The sequence below is a fragment of the Elephas maximus genome, chromosome 25, assembly GCF_024166365.1.
Source record: "Elephas maximus indicus isolate mEleMax1 chromosome 25, mEleMax1 primary haplotype, whole genome shotgun sequence".
Classification (NCBI taxonomy): domain Eukaryota; kingdom Metazoa; phylum Chordata; class Mammalia; order Proboscidea; family Elephantidae; genus Elephas; species Elephas maximus.
This window is the reverse complement of record NC_064843.1, coordinates 27,156,111-27,179,624: the sequence shown is the minus strand read 5'-3', so window position 1 is coordinate 27,179,624 and position 23,514 is coordinate 27,156,111. Positions and strand designations below refer to the sequence as shown.

The 23,514-nt window shown below is 44.2% G+C and overlaps 1 protein-coding gene across 3 annotated transcripts in view; it reads right to left on the bottom strand.

Annotated features, from left to right (window-relative positions):
• The window catches only part of PTPRT (protein tyrosine phosphatase receptor type T), a 1,296,550-nt gene that overhangs the window by 207,150 nt on the left and 1,065,886 nt on the right, over nt 1-23,514 (bottom strand). The window contains exon 14 of one of the 3 annotated variants that reach the window (XM_049868705.1): nt 12,572-12,628. The exons of the other annotated variants lie outside the window; for them this stretch is intronic. Coding sequence (XP_049724662.1) covers nt 12,572-12,628 — 57 coding nt within the window. The remainder of the gene's footprint in view (nt 1-12,571; nt 12,629-23,514) is intronic. 3 annotated transcript variants of the gene reach the window in all.

Here is a 23,514-nt window from a genome sequence, read left to right as displayed (position 1 = left end):
GCTTTACAAGACTGGTCAAAAGCATCAGGCTTGCAAATCAGAAATTAATAAGTTTGCATCTAGACTGCATCACTAACTGATTGTGTGACCTTGATCAAATCTGTTACTCACAATGAGATGCCATGTCCTCATTTATAAAATAGGGAGGAAAAGCCAAGTTCATAGGGATCTTCTAAGGATCAAATGTAATAATGGAGCTGAGAATGCTTGATAAACTTAGGAACTGCTCACACATGTGGCTTAATGATGACATGCCCTTGGAATTGGCAGCAAGGGTAGAAACAGATTTTTTGTGTCTGTTAACTGTGGGTACTGGAGGCTGAGGCAATTCCTCCTTGCAACCTGCTACCTGAGTTCATCCAGTCCTCAGGATAAAGACAGGCAGAGCCCCCAGAGTGATTCATTTAACTTTCTTCGTACAGGCAAGGCCTATATCAGGCTTACATCTGGATGACTTAATGGCAGCAATAACATAATTTAGCAACAAGGGACTAATGATTCATTCTCAAAGTACTTGCACTGGCAACAGGCCCAATTCTATAGCTTTACTTCAGAGAATTTCCCTTGTAAAGATATGGAGCAAAAATAGAAGTCACAGATAAAGAATGTCTAATTGCAATTGATAAAACCAAGTAAATCCCAGCGGATGCATAACCCATGCTGGTGATCGTTGCTGACGGTAAAGAAAAGCAGCTGGCTCTCGGGGACACAATTCCTAAAAGCTGCACTGTTTAAAATACACAGTCGCCTCTCAGTGATCCAAAGGCATATTGGCCCAGTGTGGCTTACTGGAGACAAATCTGACTGTGCTAGCAGTTCACCCCAGTCTACTTAATGACTTCTTCTGTTGAAGAGTTTCTCTGTCTTTACTCTGGCTTTGCATGTATCTGGCACCCAGTAGAGAAAACCTTTGAAACCCTGACTCTGAGCTGATTGATACCTGTATGCCAGTGGATGTTTTAAGCGTTGCAGGCATCTCTGATAATGGGGTTTTTTTGCCAACAGAGACAACAGAGAAAAGTTGTGGTAGCTGTGCAACTTTCCGGTGCTTCTGAAGTCAGGTATGCACCACGTACCTTCTTGATTTTGCTAGAAGGGAATTCTCAGAATGCTAGACTATTTTTAAGATGGAATTGAAGTCCAAGATAGGAAAGAAGTTGAGAGGGGAGCATCTGGATACTTCATTAAATTCAAACCTCTAGACTTTACAAAATACATCCCAAGGCATTGAGAGTGTTTGTAATTGTGATCATGAACTACTTTGGCAGTCGTTGAGGAATGAAATTGTAGTGAACAGGAGGGGTGCGAGAAGCCTGGGGAGAAACAAATGCTGTTGCTGAATTTTTTTTTAATGGAAAAATGTGGATTCCAGATATTTTACACTAGCAAGTGTGATGTTGATACAAGAAAAAATATATAGACTGAATGATTAAATCATTTTTTTTTTTCTTACCACTTAATAAAGGACTAAATAGTCACCAGCACAGAGTCCACATCAGTCAGCATTCAACCAGGGAAAGGAAAACCACTCCAAGGATTTCAAATGGAGGAAATTTATTATAGAGAATTGGGTTATCCAGGGATCAGAAGAGGAGAGTGAGACAACTCGGAGACTTGCAACAGCAGAAAACCATTAAAAAACCATCCGTTGCTGTCGAGTCGATTCCGACTCATACTGACCCTATAGGACAGAGTAGAGCTGCCCCATAGAGTTTCTAAGGAGTGCCTGGTGGAGTCGAACTGCCGACCTTCTGGTTAACAGCCATAGCACTCAACCACTATGCCACCAGGGTTTCTAGGAAACCATTACTCAACCCAAACTGGAGAGACAAAGGAAGCTGGTAGGGTTATCAGAGCCCAGAGGTCAAAGTCATCAGACAGAAGCTGGAACTCTGGTGGACCTGTCCAGGGACAACTGGAGCCCTGGAGGAGACACAGTCACTTTCAAAGAAGGAGTCAGAGGCTAAGAGAGGGGGTGGACTTCTGTCTTCTTGCCTTCCCATTTGTGTCTCCCACTGACCCTGGTGGCACAAGGGTTAAGTGCTTGGCTGCTAATGGAAATGGTGGTGGTTTGAACTCACCCAGTGGCTCTGTGGGTGACAATCTGCTCCCATAAAAATTACAGCCTAGAAAATCCTATAAGGCAGTTCTACTGTGTCATATGAGGTCACTGTGAGTTGGAATCAACACAAGGCACACAACAACAACATTGGCTAGCCTGGAAGCCAGTTGACATGGGAACTCAGGAACCACAGCCTGCAAAGGTCTCTTTTATGTCCCAACAAAGCAGGGGAAGAGTGAAGGATGGATGTGAGGCCAAATAGGCCTAGGGCCAGGATGGGCTTGCTATGAAAAAGTGACATCAGATACCCTCTTTGCCACTCTTGAGAGGGTACCTGGACTCGTAAATCAGGGGGAATGTCCAGTACTATGTCTTGGCTTCAGGAAAGTGAAGGCCAGGGTGGAGAAAGTGTGGCTGGCTTTTAGGAGAGCCAGGTATTAAACTGGCTTGGGTCCAGAAGGCAGTAATAGAAGGGTAAGGATACCTGACTGCAAGTGAAACTATTATTATTAACAAAAAGGAGCTAACACATATTTAGGGCTTTTGCTATAATCCAGGCTGCTGTTTCATGTCCTTTACATATATCCCCTCTTGGAATCACCACTACAACCCTACGAAGCAAGTTTTCTAATTATAGCCATTTCAGAGATGGGGAAACTGAGACTAAGCAATGGTAGGAAGTGATAGAACTGAGATTTGGGCTCTGGCAGTTTGGTAGCGAGCTCGTTCTCTCCAAACCATGACACTCTGCTGTACTACTCTGCCACCTCTTGAATAAACAGGGGAAGAGATTGTTCAGCAGAGAAATCTGGTTGTCTCTCCTCAGGTATCTGGAAAAAAGCAGACTGGCATTTAGGGAATCTAGAATCTTATCCTGACCAGACAGATTAAAACATCTTTGCATTTATCCTTTTCCCTGCTGAGTTTGTCACCTGATGCATCATTACAGTTCCATTTTATATCCGCCTTTCTGGAAGATTTTTGGAGCCCTTGTGGCATACTGGTTAAGAGCTTGTCTGCTAACTGAAAGGTCAGCAGTTTGAGTCTACCAGCTGCTCTTTGGATACCATAGGGGGCAGTTGTACTCTGTCCTATAGGGTTGCTATGAGTCAGAATAGTCTCGATGTCAATGGTTTTTTTTTTTTTTTTTTCTTGAAGGTTACCTCTCTCAAGTACACTCATGAAAATACCAAATTCTAATATCTAATGGATTGATGAACATGTCATGTGAATCTTTTCATGCAGGTCAAATTATATAGACTTTGCTCAAGTGATATTTAAACCTGACCTTTTTAACTAGGTTCCCGCATCCTTTTCACTTCTCTTCTATATTAACCACCATCGCCAAGCCCTTAATATATTGGTTTGAGTTTTATTATTAATCTCTGGGCTTTCTCTGTAATACCTTTTTTCATATTTAGCAACCAAAGCACCCCATACAATTCCATAGGGAGACAAGTCTTGAAATTTAGGTGACTGTTTCCGGCTTTACTTTCAATAAAATCTCTCTTGGATCTCACTATGACTAATTTTTTAAATTGTCGTTACCTCCCCCACACCTCACTGGATCTGGCTGATAATGGAGTGCTTGAGAAGGATTATTCCATCATTCTTCTAAGTGACATCACCTAGGATGTTTCTCAAGTAATAAATAAATTGCCTCAATTCATCACATGACAGTAATTGCTTTTAGCCGAGATTTAACTTAGAGTCAAAGTCAAGTAGCTGGAAAACACTACAGAAATACAGGATTTTCAAACATCGCTCTACCCTTGCTGTAGAATGCTGTTTAATAAGTCCTAAGTGAAGTGTAATATCCCGGACTCCCACAATATTACCCAGCCAGTCCTAAGAGGTTAGAATTGACTTCATCACAGCCTATCCCACTAAAACTGCTAAATATTGCTGACAAGAGGCTGCCCTCTTTTCTTCAGCCTTCAATGGAGGTTAGCACCCTCTGAGATGGGAATAGCTTTAATTGATTGTTTGAAAGCACTCTGGCCACTCAAATAAATTGTTCCTCAAGTGCTGATTCTCTGTGGTCCTGTGCGTCTCCAAATCTGTGTCTCCAGGTGGACCTTGTTTTACACAGTCAGTGCTCTGTGTGAGTCAAATTCTCATTCAGTCCCATTATACACAGCAGGAAAGATGGCCATATAAGACCCATGCAGTGATTATCTTCTTACTGCAAGAAAACTCTTTTATTCTAAAATGTTTCCTTTTCATCCATTTGGAACTTTGTATAAGCAAAATTAAAAGCAGTAGTGTCCTGTTAGGTTTTGTGTCTCCCTAAAAGATATGTTGAAGTCCTAACTCCTGCACCCGTGAATGTGACCTTGCTGGGCAATAGGGTTTTCCTTTTGTTACCAGTCAAATTAAGCCAAAAGCAAAAAAAAAAAAAAAAAAAACCCAAACCTGTTGCCATCAAATCGATTCCAACTCATAGCGACCCTATAGTACAGGATAGAACTGCCCCATAGGGTTCACCAAGGAGCGCCTGGTGGATTTGAACTGCCAGCCTTTTGGTTACCAGCCACAGCTCTTAACCACACCACCACCAGAGTTTCCAAATTAAACCAGGTCATACTGAAGTAGGGTGGGTCTTAATCCTTATCCCTTCTGAGTGATGTCTTATAAAAGGGGAGTCACTCTCAGGGGAAAAGACAGACACCATGTGACGCGGGAGGCAGGTGCATCTGAAAGCAGCAGAGGAACGCCAAGGATTGCTGGCTGCTACCAGAAACTAGGAGAGAGGTATACAGCAGTTCCTCAAAGCCCCCAGGAGGAATCAGCATGGCAAAGACATCTAGTCTTTCAAACTGTGAGAAATAGATGTCTGCTCTTTAACACCACACACTGTGTGGTATTTTGTTATGGCAGCCCTGGCAGATTAAGATCTGCCCTTTGGTGCCAGGCACTGAAATTATTGCCATACTCCTGTAAGGCACACACTTCCGAGGGCTTCACCGTTGGTCGGCTGAGACGGCAACTGCTCGCTCTTGTGCCCAGGAAAGGCCTACGGTGATAGGCTTCAGCCTGCGACCAGACTAGGGTCTCAAGCTATGGCTGCATAAGAAACCTGGGATAGAGTGCAGCTTGTAGACAGGGTTAGGTGTCAGGTAACAGTTAAGGTAAAGACTAGGATGTGACTGAAGAAGGGGTCAAGATCTAAAGGAGGTTCAGGAGTCAGGCTGTGGCTGGAGTGTAGGAGTGGTCTGCAGGTGAGAATTGTGCTTAGGCTTAGGCTAGAAACAAAATTTAACCTGTGGCTATGAACTGGACAAAGCTAAGTGAACTTCAAGGGACTAAACCTATTACCTTGGCCTCATTAGCACCAATGCAGTCCTTGGCCACAGAGGAAAAGTCCTAGACATTGCCTAGTGATGCTAGTACATCCGGCAAGGTGCTAATTAAGAGATGATCCCTGCTGTCTGGGAGCTCACTACACAGTGGGAGAGAGAAGCGTGCAAGCTACAAATCAAAGCTTAGCCTGATGGGTGCTGACACAGAGGTGTGTACCAAGAAGGACATGCACAACTTGGCTTAGGCAAAACGAGACTAGAAGCTTGATTTCTTGCTGTGTCTTGAATGGTGTGGGACAAATAGCAGCATCTGTGAGGTCACCTAGAGGTCTCCCTCCTCCTTCAGCTCTCTGTGGTCCATACTCTGCCTGCCCTGCTGCTGACAATGAGGAGGCTAGGTCAGCTGAGCCGGCAGAACTGGCTCTATGCTTTGCAGAAATCTGTGTGTTGAGCTTGGAGCCCAGGGGGCTTAAAGCTGCTTAGCAGCAGAGGAGGGGAGCGCCCACGTCCTGTGCTGGGGATTAAAGTTTTAGTCCGAAGAGCAGATGTAAGAGAGTAGAACACACACTCTTTTGGATGCCCTAAAGCAAACTGACAGTCCCTTTAGACTTTCTCAGGCAGCTAGTGTGAGAGGGAATGTGGTCACACTGAACCGATTTAAACTCCTCCTATGGAATTAAGAGTAGTTCTGGAACAGCTGTGGAACAAGGGAGGCTTCTGGGAGCAGTCAGACAGAGATGAGCACAAAAGCCACCCAAAGGACGGTCTACAGGTCAAACAATCCCAGACACCAAGAGCAGGTCATCACAACCTTGTTGAGGGCAAAGGCCAAGGCCAGGGAGTGACCAGCAGCAGATGCTAAGACTATTCAAACAGAGAAGGCAGACCCAAGAAGGAAAGAGTCAGAGCCACTGAGTGTCCTGGGCCAAGCACAGCAAACAAGGAGATCCCACAGGAGCAATGGGGTGGGGCAAAGAGAGTCTCTAAATGGTAGCTCTTGTCCCAGGGCTCCTTGAGGTCCGTCCACTGTAAAGCCACAGGTCTAGAGGGTGAATCTCTGCCCATGGCTCAGAATCACTACATTTCCAGGTTACTGGGATCATGACTTAGCTTGCCTTGGAAATATAAACAGAAGGGAGGTCTTAGTATTTCACTAAGTAAAATGCAAATGCTAATAGGGGTTGGGCCAATGGAGGGCACACTGAAAGGGATACTCCTGCTCTGTCCTGGACTGAGCCCAAGTTGAGGCTTCTGAACCGACAGTATGTCCTGGCTTCATTCATCTGCTCGGCACAGCAGGGTGCAACAGGGGCTGAGGCTTTTCCAAGGCTTTTACTCAGAAATATAATTTAATTCTTTCCAACTGACATCAGCCAACTGATCCCCCAAGGGGTTACTGCATCATCTGACCCAAAGGGGCAGGAAGAGGGGGAAGAAAGGGGCTGCTTTGTCCAAACCGCCCCTCGTGCAGTTTGTACAAGCACCAGAGTGCCTTGAAAGGAGAGACTGAGTGCAGGAGGTAGTGGGAATCTATAGGAAGGATTAGTGGAAGCACGAGCAGGATTACAGAAAGGAGCCAGTAAACACGCCGCACGGAATTCAGATTAGTGCAGTAGTATCGAGCGAGGGTAATAAAACCAGCCGCGAGAGTGGCATCGATTGTTGAGATTCCAGCCAAATCCACCACGAACATGTTTCTTTTTTTCTAGCCCTTGCCTCTTGGCTTTGGAAGCTGAAACACTGAATCACTGTGTTGTACTAAAAGCTGTTCTATCCCCCTCCCCAAGGGCTGGATGAAAAGCAGCCCGGCTGTTAGTGGAAATCGTAGAGGTCGCAGCGAGACCTCGAGTGGGCGTAGCTGCAGCAGCTGGTCGCCCGGGCGCACTCAGAGCCCTGGGGGCGGCTCCCCAGTGGCTGCCCACACTTCCGGCCTCCAGTCCTGGGGACCTTGTGAACTCTCACCCGGCCCTGGGCCCAGCAAGGCTGGGTCCGGCAGGTTTCCGAGGCTGCGGAAACTCTGTCTCCAGGAAGCGTGGCAACTGGGGCTGCTTAGAGGTCAAATCCTGGATTGAAAACCAATGCTCAGTGCCTCGCAGTCAGCCTAACAAAATGGCGGAAGGGGAGCAGCGTGAGGTGCGGGAACCAGCACGGGTGCAGGTGGCGTGTGGGGCTGTGGCACCCTCTCTGCAAGGCAGTGTCCCAGTGGATGGTTGAAAAAAGAAACTGGGTATAGCACGCTAGGCGCATGTTCTATCAGTATTAATTACCCGCTCATTTATTAGTGCAGTCAAGCATGGACCCAGGTGAATGAGCACTTTGGGTGCTGGCCACGGTATGGGTTGACCGAAATCAAACAGCTCCTTGGTGCTCAGGTTTGAGCCTCGTCCAGAGAGCTTCATGGGATTCTTCTGGCTCCAGCTCCTGTTCTAACACCGTTGTCACCCCTGTCAGAGGTGTAACCTTCCCGAGGGCCTGTAGGCGGAAGGAGTGACTCTAAGGGAAGCTGCCGGGCTGTTTCCTCATCTGCTCTCTATCCACACAGCCTTGTCCCAAAGTTATTTCTGCTTGGGTCCAGGTTTTTACAAAACAAAGTTGCTTTAGAGGCAGTTGCAAAGCAGTCCCAGGTAGTGTATTATGGCTTGAATCCAAGAAAATAACAATTGAGAGTTTTAACAAGGAGCACAAGAAAGAAAGGAAGGGATAGAGGGGAGCTGTAGTGGCACCCTTTCAAACCAGGAGCCACTCTAGGCTTGTATCTGTTTTTCCATTAACACTTGCCATGGTTGAGCCTGGCACTGTAGGGGCTCACTGTTTCATAGGTGAGGAAACTGAGGCTTGGAAAGTCTAAGTGATTTGCCCAAGATCCCCCAGTTTTTAAGAAATAGAGTTTGGGCTCCAGATGAAGGCTTGTCCCAAAGCTCTTCTCCTTGTGGAGGATTGACAGTGGGCCCTGGGCACGGCCAAGGCTGTGTAGCCAGGTCTGCTCTGGGGTCTGGGCCAGAGCAGGGCTGTCTGACTGACCTCTGGTGAATGCATCTGGCCTCTATACTGGACACTGCCAGTCTCCTGTTGGGCCTAGATGCCCAGACTTCCTTGAGGTCCTGCTGAGCTACAGGAGGGCTCAGAGAAGAGACATTCTTTCTGTAAGGTGGGCCTGGGGTGGACCCAGTCCTCTCGGGAAATGCTAATTAACTAGTCATTTGTCCACTGAGGCCTCAAGTCAAGCCACTCAGAAAGATGCACAAATCTGGCCACAAGAAGATTTTACCTTATTCTCAGTAGAAGCATCTCTGGCCTCTACCTACTAGAGGCCAGTAGCACCTTGCTCCACTTATGACAACCAAATATGTCTCCAGACATTGCTAAATGTCTCCTTGTGGGAAAATGGACTAAAGAACATTGAAGATTTTTTGAGTCTCCCCTCTGCACAGATACATTTCTGTTCACCAACTAGGGACAATGATGATCAAGACATTTTTTTACCTCTAGATCTGCACAGTTCAAAATCATAGCTGCTAACCACACGTACTTATTGAGCACCTGACGTGTGGCTAGTTAATTATGTCAATTAATTTAAATTAAAAAATTGAAGCAATGTAAAATATGTTTTCTTGTTGAACATGATTTTTCTTTTTTAGGATTATATTTCATTTTAGCCACTGAACATTTAGTTCCTGAATTGAGATGTGGTATAAAAAAAAAAAAATTTTTTTTTATAAGTGTAAAATACTCACCAGATCTCAAAGACTTAGTACAAAGAGGAATGAAAATAGCTTTTGTTAATAATTTGTTAATATTGATTGCATTTTAAAATGCTAATACTTTGGATATATTGGGGTAAAGAAAATATATTGTTAAAATTAATTTCATGTCTGTTTTTACCCTTCAAAGGCATGTAGAAAAATTTAAGTTACGTATGTAGCTCACATCCTATTTCTGTTGGACACTGCAGTTCTAGAGGTTCTCAACAGGGCGTGATTTTGCCCCCGCAGGGGACATTTGATAATGCCTAGAGGTACAAGTAGGGAATGAGGTACTACTGGTATCTAGTGGGCAGAGGCTCGGGATGCTGCTAAACATCCGACAAAGCACAGGACAGCTCCCCACAACAAAGAATTATCCAACTCAAAATGTCAATAGTGCTGAGATTGAGAAACCCTGCTCTAGAGCATAAACTTCTTGAAGGAAACGCTAGTGAACCAGAGACACCCGAAGAACTAGTTGACGTTAGCTGGACAAAGAAGTTAAAACTGTTGTTACAATTAGTTCTCACAATTAATGATGGCCACGGGCATTAATTTGTATCTCTTCTCCAGATGACTGAATGAGGCCCAGAATAGAGAAATAACTTGCCCAGGATCCCTCGGCCAGAAAGCGGCAGAGCTGAGAGCAGAACGCAACCTCAGTCAACTCCGATGCCAGCCTGTCCCTGCTACATAATGTGGAGCCTCAGTTCTCTGAGTCGGTGCTGAGGTGAACAGAGGCTGCCTGCGCTTACAGTCTAATATCCCCATCACTCAGATCTGGGCAGTTATTATTTACACCAGCCATTATTGCTACCCAGGGATGAACATTAACAAAAACACCCTTTGAAAGGGACAGCCTGCTCAGAGAGAAACATTCACGGGCACCTCACCCATCAAACAAGGCTGAGGAGTGCGTGGAAATAAATGGAATGCAATGAAATAAACCTGTCAGAGGAGGAACATTCAGACGCCTCCGAAGGCAAGAGGTAAGAACAAATGTGCCTGATGTGGGATTGGCTCTGTTTAAAGAAAACATTATCTGACTGCTCGGCTTGAATAGAGCCCAGAGAACAATGGCCTGGCAGAAATGGAGCGGCTCACACGGACTCCGGGGAAGCATTGTTTCTCGATAAATTGAGTATTGGCACAGCGGTGAGAGTCACTTTCCTTTCGCTGTCACAGTGAGTCCATCTGCAACTGCCGCCTCCCTTGGGGAAGGGTGAGGCTGGTGGGCCTGTGATGGGGTGGGGGAGAGGCTGGCGCTCGGCAGAGATCTTCTAAGTGTCTGTGACTGTGCAGGGCACTGTCTAGGATGATCTAATTAATTTTTAAAATGACTCTGTGAAGTGTGACAATTAATTTTGCAGGTAGAATAAGGTTATGTAACTTGCTTAAGGGAGTCTCTGGGTGGTATAAATGGTTAACTTGCCCGGCTGTTAACCAAAATATTTCAGGTTTGAGTCTACCCAGAAGTACCTCAGACGAAAGACCTGGTAGTCCACATCTGAAAAATCAGCCATCGAAAACTCAGTTCTACTCGGACACACATGGGTCATCATGAGTCTGAAATGACTCGATAGCAGCTGGCTAACTTGTGTGAGACCGTACAACCAGAGAATGGCTGGGATGAAGTCCCCCAGGTGTTGGCAGTGGCACATTGGGCTGTAGTGGTTGGTGGCACGTACAAAGGCAGGGACGAAACCTGGTTGTGGTGGATGCTTTTGGGGTTCCATCACTATCTTTTATTAAGCTGGCACACCCATTCTGTAGCTGCGAAAGGTGCTGGCTGCTGATGACTCACAGATGCCCCCCTCCCTGAAGAAGCACCCTCAGGCAAAGGGGAGCCATGTCCCCAGGAGGTTATGTATCCCTGGGGCACCACACAGCCAATGGCTGACGGATACAGGGTACAAAAGCCTGCCCCCCAAATTCAAAGTGGGATTGACTCTGTGATATAATTTCTGCTCTAGAGCTCCCCGTGGGCTCAAGCTAAAGCTGGTCTCCACACCTTGCTTAGCTTCTTTTCCTCCCTATACTGCTTTCCTCTCTCCTTTTCCTGAGGACCAAAATAAAAAGCCAAACCCAGTGCCGTCGAGTGCATTCCAACTCATAGCAACCCTGCAGAACAGAGTAGAACTGCCCCATAGAGTTTCCAAGGAGTGCCTGGCGGATTTGAACTGCCTACCCTTTAGTTAGGCAACCATAGCACTTAACCACTTACGCCGCCAGGGTTTCCTTCCTGAGGACACTTCTCAATAAATAATTTGCACAAGAAACCCCATCTCAGGCACTTTGACTAGGGGACCTAGCCTAAGATATTCATTAACAGTGACATTTCTGAGATTGGAAAGTAGGTGGACAGGTGTGGACTGAGAAGGTGCTAGAAGGCTGGATTTAGGTCATTACTGTCTGCGGCATCCCCTTTTCCACTGTGAAAAACTGACCAGTCAGGGCCTGGTAGGGAGGAGGCCATTGTCTGGACCACTGGCTTTGAGAGGGCTAACAGTTAAAGGTTTGAAATATTCAAGAAACTTCCCACTGACCACAAAGGGCTCCTGCAAGACAGCTCTCTAGGTCAGCAGGGTCTTTTGTCTCTAGGCCCCCCATGATGGGCATCAGCCTCTGACATGGATGGGCTCTGTGGTTAGCAGCTATGATTTTGAACTGTGCAGATCTAGAGGTAACCTTTGAGTAGTGGCAGATGTTTATGTGAAATGAGATCGACCTGCTCGAGAAAAGGGCCTGGTATTTACTGTAAAAAATTCCTACCCTAGTCTAGGCACTTCCATACCAGTTACTTTCACATTCATGATCTTGTTCCGTCTCACAATACACTCGCGGAGGACTTGCGCGTGCAGAGTCTGCAGTGTAAATGGTGCCCCTAAGTTGCAGGCATTTTTATTCCTACATGGCAAATAGGAAAGGTAGGGCTCATCCGGTTGAAGGAACCTGTCCAGGGCAAATGGCAGACCTGAGATCACTGCTAGAGCTACTCATTTCCTAAGCTCTGACTTGTTAGGTCAACTTCTTCCCCAGCTCCTAATCACAGCTCAGTTGTCACTTAGCCCTCTCTTAGCTCCAGGTTTTTTGATTGTTTTGAACACTGTACATCTGTCCCTTGTAACACCACTCACAGATGCAGTTGTACATTTATTTGTATAGCTTTTAAACTAATGACTGTTTCCCTTCCTGGAAATACGTCAGAGCATGCCTGCTTTTGCTCATCACTGACTCCTTCAATGCCTAAAACAGTACCTGGCACGTAGTGGCCAGTACTAAGTAAGCATCAGTAGGATGGATGGATGGATGACTGGGTGGGTGGATGGATCGGGCGAGTGGATAGATGGTGGGTGGTAGGGTAGAGGGACTGTAGTTCCTCTCTGGTGCACCTGGCCTGGAGGACCTGCTGAGCGAGGGCCACTCTCACTCCCCTCCCACCCGCCCAGGGCTCTGGTGATCACCTGTGGTGAGAAGGCAGAGTGGAGTCCCCGGGGTCACCTGGGCGCTGCCCATTGGTGCTGACCACAAGGAAGCCAGTCCCCAGGCAGCGTGCAGAAGAGAAGGAGAGAAAGAAACACACATGAAAACGTGCGGCACAGTGAACAAAACTGCAATTCTTGAGGCTCTGAAAAGCTCACACTAAATAGCAAAAGAATATATGATCTAATAAAACAGGGCCTGAAATAGATTTTTTTAAAACGAAAAAGAGTTAGAGTCACCATTTATCAAGTACCCACGACATGCCAGGTACTCAGCCTGGTGCCCATGTACAATGTTTCTAAGCCTTAGAACAACCCAGAAAGGTCAGTATTATTATAAATGAACCTATCATCTTACCATCCAAACTTGTCCTCCTCCAGTCTCCCCTTTTTCAGGAAATGGTGCACCACCCATATACTTGCTCAGCCTAGAAACCTTTTTTTCTGACCTCACACTTCTAATCAATCACCATGCCTTATGCATTCTACCCCTGGAAAGCTCTTGAAGCTGTACCGCAACCCCCCACTCCAATTTCATTACCATTGTTTCACTTGGATTATTTAAGCAGCCTCTTATCTGGTCTCCTTGCTTCCAGTCTTGCTCCCCTTCAATCCATTCACCTCCTTCAGTTGAGATGTATCAGTGCCTCCATTGTTCTCAAGGTAAACTTCAATCCCCTGAACCCAGCTCACAAGCGCTCAGTGACGAGTTCCCTGCCTGCCTCTCCAGTCTCATTTCTCTCCTCTCCCACCACCATACTCTATACTTTTCCCCAAGCATTATAAACTACTTTCCATTATTCATAGTCCCCTACCTTCTTGTCTATAGGCCTTAGGTAGGCTGGTGGCTTTGCATGGAACATACTCCCTTCCTCCCTTTTCACCAGGCTGACAACTACTCACTGTTCAGGTGTCAACTTAGAACTACTTCCCTCTAGGGGGTCTTTAGTATCTCACCTAGTTTGGGCAGGTACCCCTTCTCTGTCTTCCCGTAACACTCTAGTCTTCCCTTATCATTGTAATGACCTCATAAGTGGCTGCCTTCCCCTCAATTCTGTAATCCCTTCAGGGCAAAGGCTGTTCTTGTTCACTGGTATACTGTGTGTGGCCTTGCATTGTACCTGGCACACAGTAGGCACTCAGTGAATACTTGTTAAATAAATGGATGAATGAATGAAGAAATGGTGAATTAGAGGATTTATATAACTTGCTCTGGATCTCAAAACTTGAAACTGGCAGAAGCAGTAGTCAAACTCAGGTTTGCCTGAGTTTAATGCTCCTGCCCTTTCTATCCCACCGCTTGCCTCTCTAAAGAAAATGATACCAAAGGCAGGAGGGTCTCTCATACTTGCTCAAAGGCTGCAAGTTTTTCCAGTGATTGATTCATCAACGAAACGGCAGAAAGTTCTCATGTAAAACGAACAGACAAAGGGCATTCCAAGCCAATCGAAAACAGGAAACACAAAATTTCAATAATTAAATGGCAAGCTTGATTAACAGCCTTGAAATACTGTAAAATGTAACCACCAGTCAAGAGTATTCTTAGTACTCCCACCTTAAAGGTATGGGGAGCAGTTTTACTATTTTCAAAGCACGTTCTAAGTCAAGGGTCAGCAAACTAGGGCCGGTGGGCCCAATCCATCCCTCCCCACTGGTGTTTTGTATGGTCACAGCCGGGAATGCTTTTTGTGTTTTTTTAATGGTTGGAAGAAATATCAAAAGAAAAATATTTCATGACACATGAAAATTATATAAAATTCTAATTTCAGTATCCATGAATAAAGTTTTATTGGACCACGGCCACACTCATTCTTACATGTATCATCTATGGCTGCTTCTGTGCTACAGTGACAAAGTTGAGAAGTTGTGACAGAGACTGTATGGCCTACAAAGCTGAAAATTATTTACTCTCTGGCCCTTTACAAAAAATGTTTGCCAATCCCTGTTCGAAGTGGCTATTTTTATTCATCTTTTTTCAAACTTAGAGGTAGATGAGATAGACTGTTGGCCTCACATTTCAGAAAAAAGAAATACGTAGAAAGTTGGAGGAGCGATGACTCATATGTTCCCTCCAGGCCTCTTGTTCTTCTGTTCTGTAGCTTTGTCACTGCCTCGGTTTCTCCATCCATTTTCTAAGCTGCAGCTAGGGTGTCCTTTCTGAAAAAGGAAGTCTGCTTAAGCCTCTCCAAAGGCTCCCACTGTCTCACGACAATGCTTACACTACATAACCAGTAAAACAGTCGTTCTGATTCCTGGTGACCCCATGTGCATCCAACTGGAACTGCATTTCACAGAGTTTTCAATGGCTGATCTTTCGGAAGTAGGTTGCCAGGCTTTTATTCGGAGGCACCTTTGGGCAGACTCAAACAGCCAAACTTTTGGTTAGCAGCCAAGTGGGTTAACCGTCTGTACTGCTCAGGGACTCCTCGTGCTGTATACTCTGGGGTTACACAGAATCCTTGGTGGCCTGGCTTTGCCTCTGACCACAAAAAACCTAGCCTTATTTGGTTGTGCTGACATTCTAGCCATAGTTCTGTTGCCCAGTTCCATTCAAGTTCAGTGGCATGCTCTTTTGCTTTCAATAATTTGCACATGCTACTACTTCCTCAGCTTGGAAGACCTCCAATGCCTTACTCTCCAGCATTGTTCAACATGATAATTCCTACTCTTCTTTCAAGTCTTAGGGACCACATCCTCCAAGAAAGTGTACCCTACATTGATTTAAATTTCCCTTCTCTGTGCTCCCATAGCATTCTGAATTTACCTTCATCATAGCCCTTATTATACTGTATTGATACAATTTATCTATTTGTTGGCTCTCCCATTAACTACTACTTGTTGAGGGTTTATTATAAGCCAGGCATTACACTTATGTGTTATTAGCTCATTAAATTCTTACATTAACCCCATGAAGTAATGGGTTTTGTTACTATTATTTTATACATGGGGAAACTGAGATACAAAGCAATGTAATACCTTCTTCTGCCTGGAGCCAAAGTCTGTCCAAATCCAAAGGTGATGTTCTTAACTTCTAGGGAATGAGGGGCTACATATTAATAATAGTAAGTTGCATTCAATAAATGTTTATTGCAAACTAAATGAATAAATGCAACTATGGTTCAGAATTTTCCACTTACTAGGTATGTCAATGTAGAAAATTACACACATTTCAGAGTTTTAGTTTCTTCATTTGTTAAATGGGAATAATTGTTTTTATAAGGATTAAATGGAGAACAGTTAAAGCCTTAATTTGGTTGGGAGGCCCAGAGGAGATGCCTCCTTATCCTACCCTCCAGGGCTATATCCCATGCTATGCTCATCAGTAATGCTGAGGTACCAGGGGTAGGAGCAGAGGGATAGCTGGACAGGTACAGGGGTTGGGGAGGTTTTCACCGTGGGTGGAACAGCAATAGAGAAGTGATGGATCCCAGGTCTCAGCAGGACACAAACGGGAGTAGAAATAGGAAAAAGTCTTACAGATACAGTGCTGGAGGTGACTGATGTTCACCTTTGTCTGATCCATCTCTCCTTCTTAGGCATACAGACGATTTCTAGGCAGCTCTTAGTTAGGCTGTATCATGTGACTGGTTCTTGCCAAGGACATGCAAGTGGAAGTGGCATGAGTCATTTCCAAGTGAGGTATTTAGATCTAGCTTATCATCTCCATGCTTTCTCTTCCCCTGGGTGTGGTCCTTTGAGATCACATATATTCTAGATGGCATAGCAACAAATAGTCCTTTGTGGTATTAAGCAACCAAGATTTTGATATTTATTTGTTGTTGCAGCAAAGCCTACCCTGTCCTGACTAATCTAGCTGGGGGAAAGGAGGAAATCTCTTGCATTCTCCTCTGTCACATGGTCCCCCACCACATGGACTCTTTGATGGAGGACTCATTCTTCCCCCTCTTTACAGCCTTAAGGCCCTTTTCAGTGTATTTAAGTATATTAGCCATTAATGAAAATATTGAGGCCATGCAAAGGAGGTCAGAATGCCAAGTGCGTCAGATTTCCTTTTGGACTTTTATTCCTCTTCTAAAGCAATTAGTGAGTGTTGAGTGCAGAGGGACATTGATGGGTTAAAGATGCCAAGGGAGCAGATAACCTTGATGACAAAACTAATATCTTGGTTTATTACCTTCAATATGTTCTGAAAGAGAAGGGAAACAAGCCACCTCACCTTCTGCTCCCACATCCTAGGACTTAGCGTGGGCACTGCTGGAAAAAGTCCAAAGGCTTATCACACCCTAACGATTTTATTATCAATCATTAATAGAAAGGAGTCATAGGAAAGGATTAACAAATAGACGACTGGGTATCCTGAAGTGGTCCATGGACTCTCATTTGGTTTATGGTATTGACATATTAAAAAATGGTACCATGAAAATGCTATGAGCTTTAGAGTCAGATCTGAGTTACAGTTTTGAAGGACCTTGAGCTCTTTATTTAACCCTTTTGAGCATATACTCCCTTATTTCTTGAGTAAAGGTAATAATGATGACTGCTGTTTATTTAGTGTTTAATATGCACCAGGCTCTCCTTGCATCATCTCATTGAAACTTCATGTCAATACAGCCCTGTGACTGGCACACAGTATGTGGTTAATTTTTGCTAGTTCCTTTGTTCCCCCTCACTCTAATACCCCATTAAGACCCCGTCAGAGAAATCTCCAGTGGAGCTTTATTCTCTTTATTTTTAACCATTGTCTCCAGCCTACTCAACTTTTCCTCCTTCCTTGACCCCTGATTTTAAGAAGGCCTCCCTTTTCCCTTGTGAGATGCAACTGCTTTGGGGCAACAGATCTGAGATAATTCAACTCAAATCCTTACTAGGTCTTTAATAAACAATGGATTGGGACTCCCCAGAGATATGCTTGATGGTCAAGAGCTGGTCTTGGCTTTTATTTTCTTGGACCCTATCACACTAGATTTTGTCTTCCTAAGTAGGGTATCCCCATGCATCTGTCAGTTTGTCGTACTGTGGTGGCTTGCATGTTGCTGTGTTGCTGGAAGCTATGCCACTGGTATATTAAATACCAGTAGGGTCACCCATGGTGGACAGGTTTTAACAGAGCTTTCAGACTGAGACAGACTAGGAAGAAGGACCTGGCAGTCTAATTTTAAAAAAATTGGCCAGTGAAACTGAATGAATAGCAGCAAAACATTGTCTGGTATGGTGCAGGAAGAGAAGTCCCTGAGGTTGGAAGGAACTCAATATACGACTGGGGAAGAGCTGCCTCCTCAAAGTGGAGATGACATTAATGATGTGCAGTGGATGGAGTCAAGCTTTTGAGACATTCATTTGCCGATGTGGTGCGATTTAAAATGAGAAGAAACAGCTGCAAACATCCATTAATAATTGGGATGTGGGATGTATGAAGTATGAGTCTAGGAAAATTGGAAGTCATCAAAAATGAAATGGAATGCCTAAAGATGGATATCCTAGGCATTAATGAGCTGAAATGGACTGGTATTGGCCATTTTGAATTGGACAATCATGGTCTACTATGCCAGGAATGACAACTTGAAGAGGTATGGCTTGCATTCATGGTCAAAAAGAACATTTCAAGATCTATCCTGAATTTCAACACTGTCAGTGATAGGATAATGTCCATAAGCCTACCAGAAAGACCAGTTAATATAACTATTATTCAAATTTACCTTCAAACCAGTAATACCAGATGAGGAAATAGAAGATTTTTACCAACTTCTGCAGTCTGAAATTGATGAAACATGCAGTCAAGATACATTGATAATTACTGGTGACTGGATTGCAAAAGTCAGAAACAAAGAAGGATTGATAGTTGGAAAATATGGCCTCAGTAATAGAAATGATGCTGGAGGTTGCATGATAGAATTTTTCAAGACCAATGACTTCTTCAAATACCTTTTTTTCAACAACATAAATGGCAACTATACATGTGGACCTCTCCAGATGGAACACACAGGAATCAAATCAACTATATCTGTGGAAAGAAATGATTGAGAAGCTCAATATCATTAGTCATAACAAGGCCAGAGGCTGACTGTGAAACAGACCATCGATTATTCCTATGCAAGCTGAAGCTGAAGAAAATTAGAACAAGTCCACAAGAGCCAAAGTATGACCTTGAGTATATCCCACCTGAATTTAGAGACCATCTCAATAATAGATTTGACATGTCGAACACTAATGACCAAAGACCAGATGAGTTGTGAATTGACATCAAGGACATCATACACAAAGAAAACAAGAGGTCATTAAAAAGACAGGAAAGAAAGAAAAGACCAAAATGGATGTCAGAAGAGACTCTGAAACTTGCTCTTGAACGTTGAGTAGCTAAAGTGAACAGAAGAAACAATGAAGAAGCTGAACAGAAGATTTCAAATGGTGGCTCGAGAAGACAAAGTAAAGTATTGTAATGAAATGTGCAAACACCTGGAGTTAGAAAACCAAAAGTGAAGAATACACTCAGCATTTCTCAAGCTGAAAGAACTTAAGAAAAAATTCAAGCCTCAAGTTGCATTACTGAAGGATTCTACAGGGAAAAAATTTGAACGACACAGGAAGCATCAAAAGAAGATGGAAGGAATACACAGTGTCACTGTTCCAGAAGGAATTGGTTGATATTCAGCTGTTCCAGGAGGTAGCATATGATGAAGAACCAATGGTACTGAGGGAAGAAGTCCAAGCTGCACTGAAGGAAATGTTGAGAAACAAGGCTCCAGGAATTGATGGAATACCAGATATTTCAATAAACAGATGCAGGACTGGAGGTGATAACTCATCTATGTCAAGAAATTTGGAGACAGCTTCTCGCCCAACCGACTGGAAGAGATCCATATTTGTGCCCAGTCAAAAGAAAAGTGATCCAGAATGCAGAAATATCGAACAACATCATTTATATCACACAAGTAAAATTTATTTTGCTGAAAATCATTCAGAAGCAGTTACAGCAGTACATTGACAGGGAACGGCCAGAAGTTCAAGCCAAATTCAGAAGAGCACATGGAACAAGGGATATCATCGCTGATGCCAGATGGATCTTGGCCGAAAGCAGACAATACCAGAAAGATGTTGACCTGTATTTTATTGACTGTGCAAAAGCATTTGACTGTGTGGATCATAACAAATTATGGATAACTGCAAAGGATGGGAATTTCAGAACACTTAATTGTGCCCATGGGGAACCTGTACACAGACCAATGGACAGTTGTACAAGGAGATACTGCATGGTTTAGTCAGGAAAGGTATGCGTCAGGGTTGTATCCTTTCACCACACTTATTCAATCTATACGCTAAGCACATAATCTGAGAAGCTGGACTATATGAAGAGGAATGCTGCAGCAGGATTGGAGGAAGACTCATTAACAACCTGCGATATACAGATGACACAGTCTTGCTTGCTGAAAGTGAAGAGAACTTGAAGCATTTACTGATGAAGATCAAAGACTACAGCATTCAGTATGGATTACACATCTCAACACAAAGAAAACAAAAATCCTCACAACTGGACTGATAAGCGACATCACGATAAATGGAGAAAATATTGAACTTGTGAAGGATTTCATTTTACTTGGTTCCACAATCAATGCCCACAGAAGCAGCAGTCAAGAAATCAAACGATGTATTGCATTGGGCAAATCTTCTGCAAAAGACGTTTTTTAAAGTGTTAAAAAGCAAAGACGTCACTTTGAGGACTAAGGTGCACCTGACCCAAGCCATGGTGTTTCTAATCACCTCATATGCATGTGAAAGCTTGGCAGTGAATAAGGAAGACCGATGAAGAATGGACACCTTTGAATTATGGTATCAGTGAAGAATACTGAATATACCACAGACTGCCAGAAGAATGAACAGATCTGTATTGGAAGAAGTACAGGCAGAATGCTTCATAGAAGTTGGGATTGTGAGACTTTGTTTCACGTACTTTGGACATGTTATCAGGAGGGACCAATCCTGGAGAAGGACATCATGCTTGGTAAAGTAGAGGGTTAGCAAAAAAGAGGAAGATCCTCAACGAGATACATTGACAAAGTGGCTGCAACAATGGGCTCAAGCATAACAAGAATTGTGAGGATGGAGCAGGACTGAGCAGTGTTTCATTCTGTTGTACATGGGGTGGCTATGAGTCTGAACCACCTGGATGGCACCTAACAACAAAGTGGGATATGGAGAAGGTATATGTGTATGTTTATGGGAGTGGATTTGGTTGAGCAAATCTAGGGAGTCAGGTAGGAGAAGGACAGAGAAAGATAGAGATGTGGCAGCTTTTGTAGCAAGAAAAACATTAAATAAATGATTGGAATATTTAAAGATCATCTGTAGGCAATTTTATGCTGTAATTGTGATATGTAATCCTCTTCTTCCATCTCATCAAAAAACCTTTAGGAAAACCCATATCCTGTTTACATTTTAGGACTCAGAGTTCTGACACGAGGTAAGAGCAGATGGGGCCAAGGGTGAAGGAAACCTTGTTATATTCTGGTTATTCTGAGGACATCCAGCCTGGAAAAATCATCCCACTGGACTTGGCACTGCCCTCCCAGGGCCCCAAACATACACCTTGAACTTTCCTCCTTTGAAATTCTGGTGGGGTTTCCAAAGACTGAACAACAACCAAGAATTTTCCAATAGGCTAGCTCACTTATAGTCTTGCTTCCCAAAAGTGATATTTCATTATGGCCTCTAACCACAAGCTAGATTTGGGCAGCCTGTGGTCCTGGGTCCCTCCGCAATTACTGAGAAGACGATTGGGGAAAACAAAAAAACAAAAAACGAACTGATATAGTCAAAGACTAGCAAATGGATTGTTGTTGTGTGCCGTGAAGTCGATTCCGACTCATTGCGATCCTGTATGACACAGCAGAACTGTCTACCCTGTAGGGTTTCCAAGGCTGTAATCTTTACAGAAGCAGACTGCCAAATCTTTCTCCCACAGAGTGGCTGTTGGGTTCAAACTGCTAACCTATCTGTTAGTAGCTGAGTGCTTAACCACTGCACCACCAGGGCTCCTTAGCAAATGGATTAATAGAATCTTGTACACAGTTCATAAAAACGTATTATTGCTCTGCGGGATCTCATCTAGATATAATTGCCTTGAATGAAAAAGTCAAGTGTTGAAAGCCAAGGCCAACATTGCTCCTATTCCCCCTTAGTTTCTGTCCCTTGAATCTAGACTAAGTCCACTTGACAGATATTTCATTTGTAGAATTGTATGACGAAAAGGGACTAAGTCAATCTATAATTGCCATCCTTAAAGAACAGAAAGGAGAAGACATGTGTTCAGTAAGTCCACGTCTCCAGGTCTTACATCAGAGACCCAGCAGGGCAGGAAGAAGGAAAGGAACTCAAGTTATTTATTATCTAATACAGTCTGGACTTTTTCTGAAATTTCTCAAATATCAAGGGAAATAAATCATGATCCCAGGTTTAAAAATGAAGTGATAGGCTCACAGAGGTTAAGTGACTTGCCCATGGTCAGCCAGTTAAGTTTTGGAGCAGGATTTGAATATGGGTGTGTCTGATTCCGCATTGTTTCATACAGCATCTCAAGGAAGCTTTATATGTGATAGAACCTTCCATATTGAATTGGATCAATGGCGTGGGGTTGAGGGGCCAGGCAATGGGCATTTTCTATCTGAAAGTAGACAATTCCTACATCTCACTTAGCTTCTTATACCACCTGTGGCCTGTTATTCAGTGGATAAGGAAGCCATGGATAAGTCACTCCCCTTCCAGGTCCCAGTCTTGGCATCTGTAAAATGAGGGCATCCCACTGGCTGTTTATTGCCCCTGGCAGTTTGTGCAGGGGTAAGGATCCATTGCAGAGAGAAGAAAGAGAAATGCTGGATGAGATGCTTCACCTTCACGTTTACAGACCGCCATCTACACCTCTTGCCTGCTGCCAGTGGAGCAGTGGTTTTAGCTCATCACTACCAGGCAGCATAGAACTACGGGTGACATTGGCCTCTTACCTCACACTTCATTATTCTGGAGTTCAGCTTTCAACACCTACTCCAAGGGGGTTGTTTTAATGGGGTCGTTAGAGAGTGTTTACTAGATTAAAACGGTGGCTGTCTTCTGCAAAGCAACTCTGCAAATGGCTTTATGGGTTTTCAAATTTATTTTGTCTGAATGACTCAGCTCAGTTTGCAAATCAAATCAAAGCTGATTTTTCTAACTGCCACTCGGGCGTACCCAGCAGGAGTCTGCAGAGCCAGCTGTGTTCCTTTGCGGCTGGTGCCAGAGAGGGGACTGCCGCTGCCTGCTGGCGACCAGAGGAGTCTCCATAGGAAGAAGGCAGACAGGCCTTTACCTACTTGACCCTAACTGGAGGTAGGGATAAGGAGCCCTGGTGGCACAGTGGTTAATGTGTTCTGTGACAAACCCAGAAGGTCAGCGGTTCGAACCCACCAGCTGCTTCATAGGAGAAATATGTGGCAGTCTACTTCTATAAAGATTTATAGCTTTGGAAACCATATGGGGCAGTTCTACTCTGTCCTGTAGGGTGACTATGAGTTGGAATCCCCTCAATGGCAGTGCATTTGAATTTTGATTTAGGGGTAGGGGCAGGTCAGAGGATGCAAATTTTCTAAAAGGTAAAAATGCAGACATGATTTATGTGGCTTCAAGGACTGATGGGCAGAAATGATAGGGAGCCAGTTTGGACTCGAGATACTGAAACTTTTTCCAACCAAAAATGTCCAAAGGTAGAAGGAACTCCTGGGAGGTATAGTGAGGTCTCTGTCACAGTTGGTATCCAAGTAGACGCTGGCTAGCCTTTCCATTAGTGGGGATTGTAGATCACACAGCGGACCTCCTACCTCTATCACCTTTACTCCTACCTTCTCAGGGAATGGTCCTGACGTGTACATGTAGCTTACATTTGAAAAAATGAGGCAATGCAAGAAGAATGACATGGTAGCCATCCATCTGTCCGTCCGTCC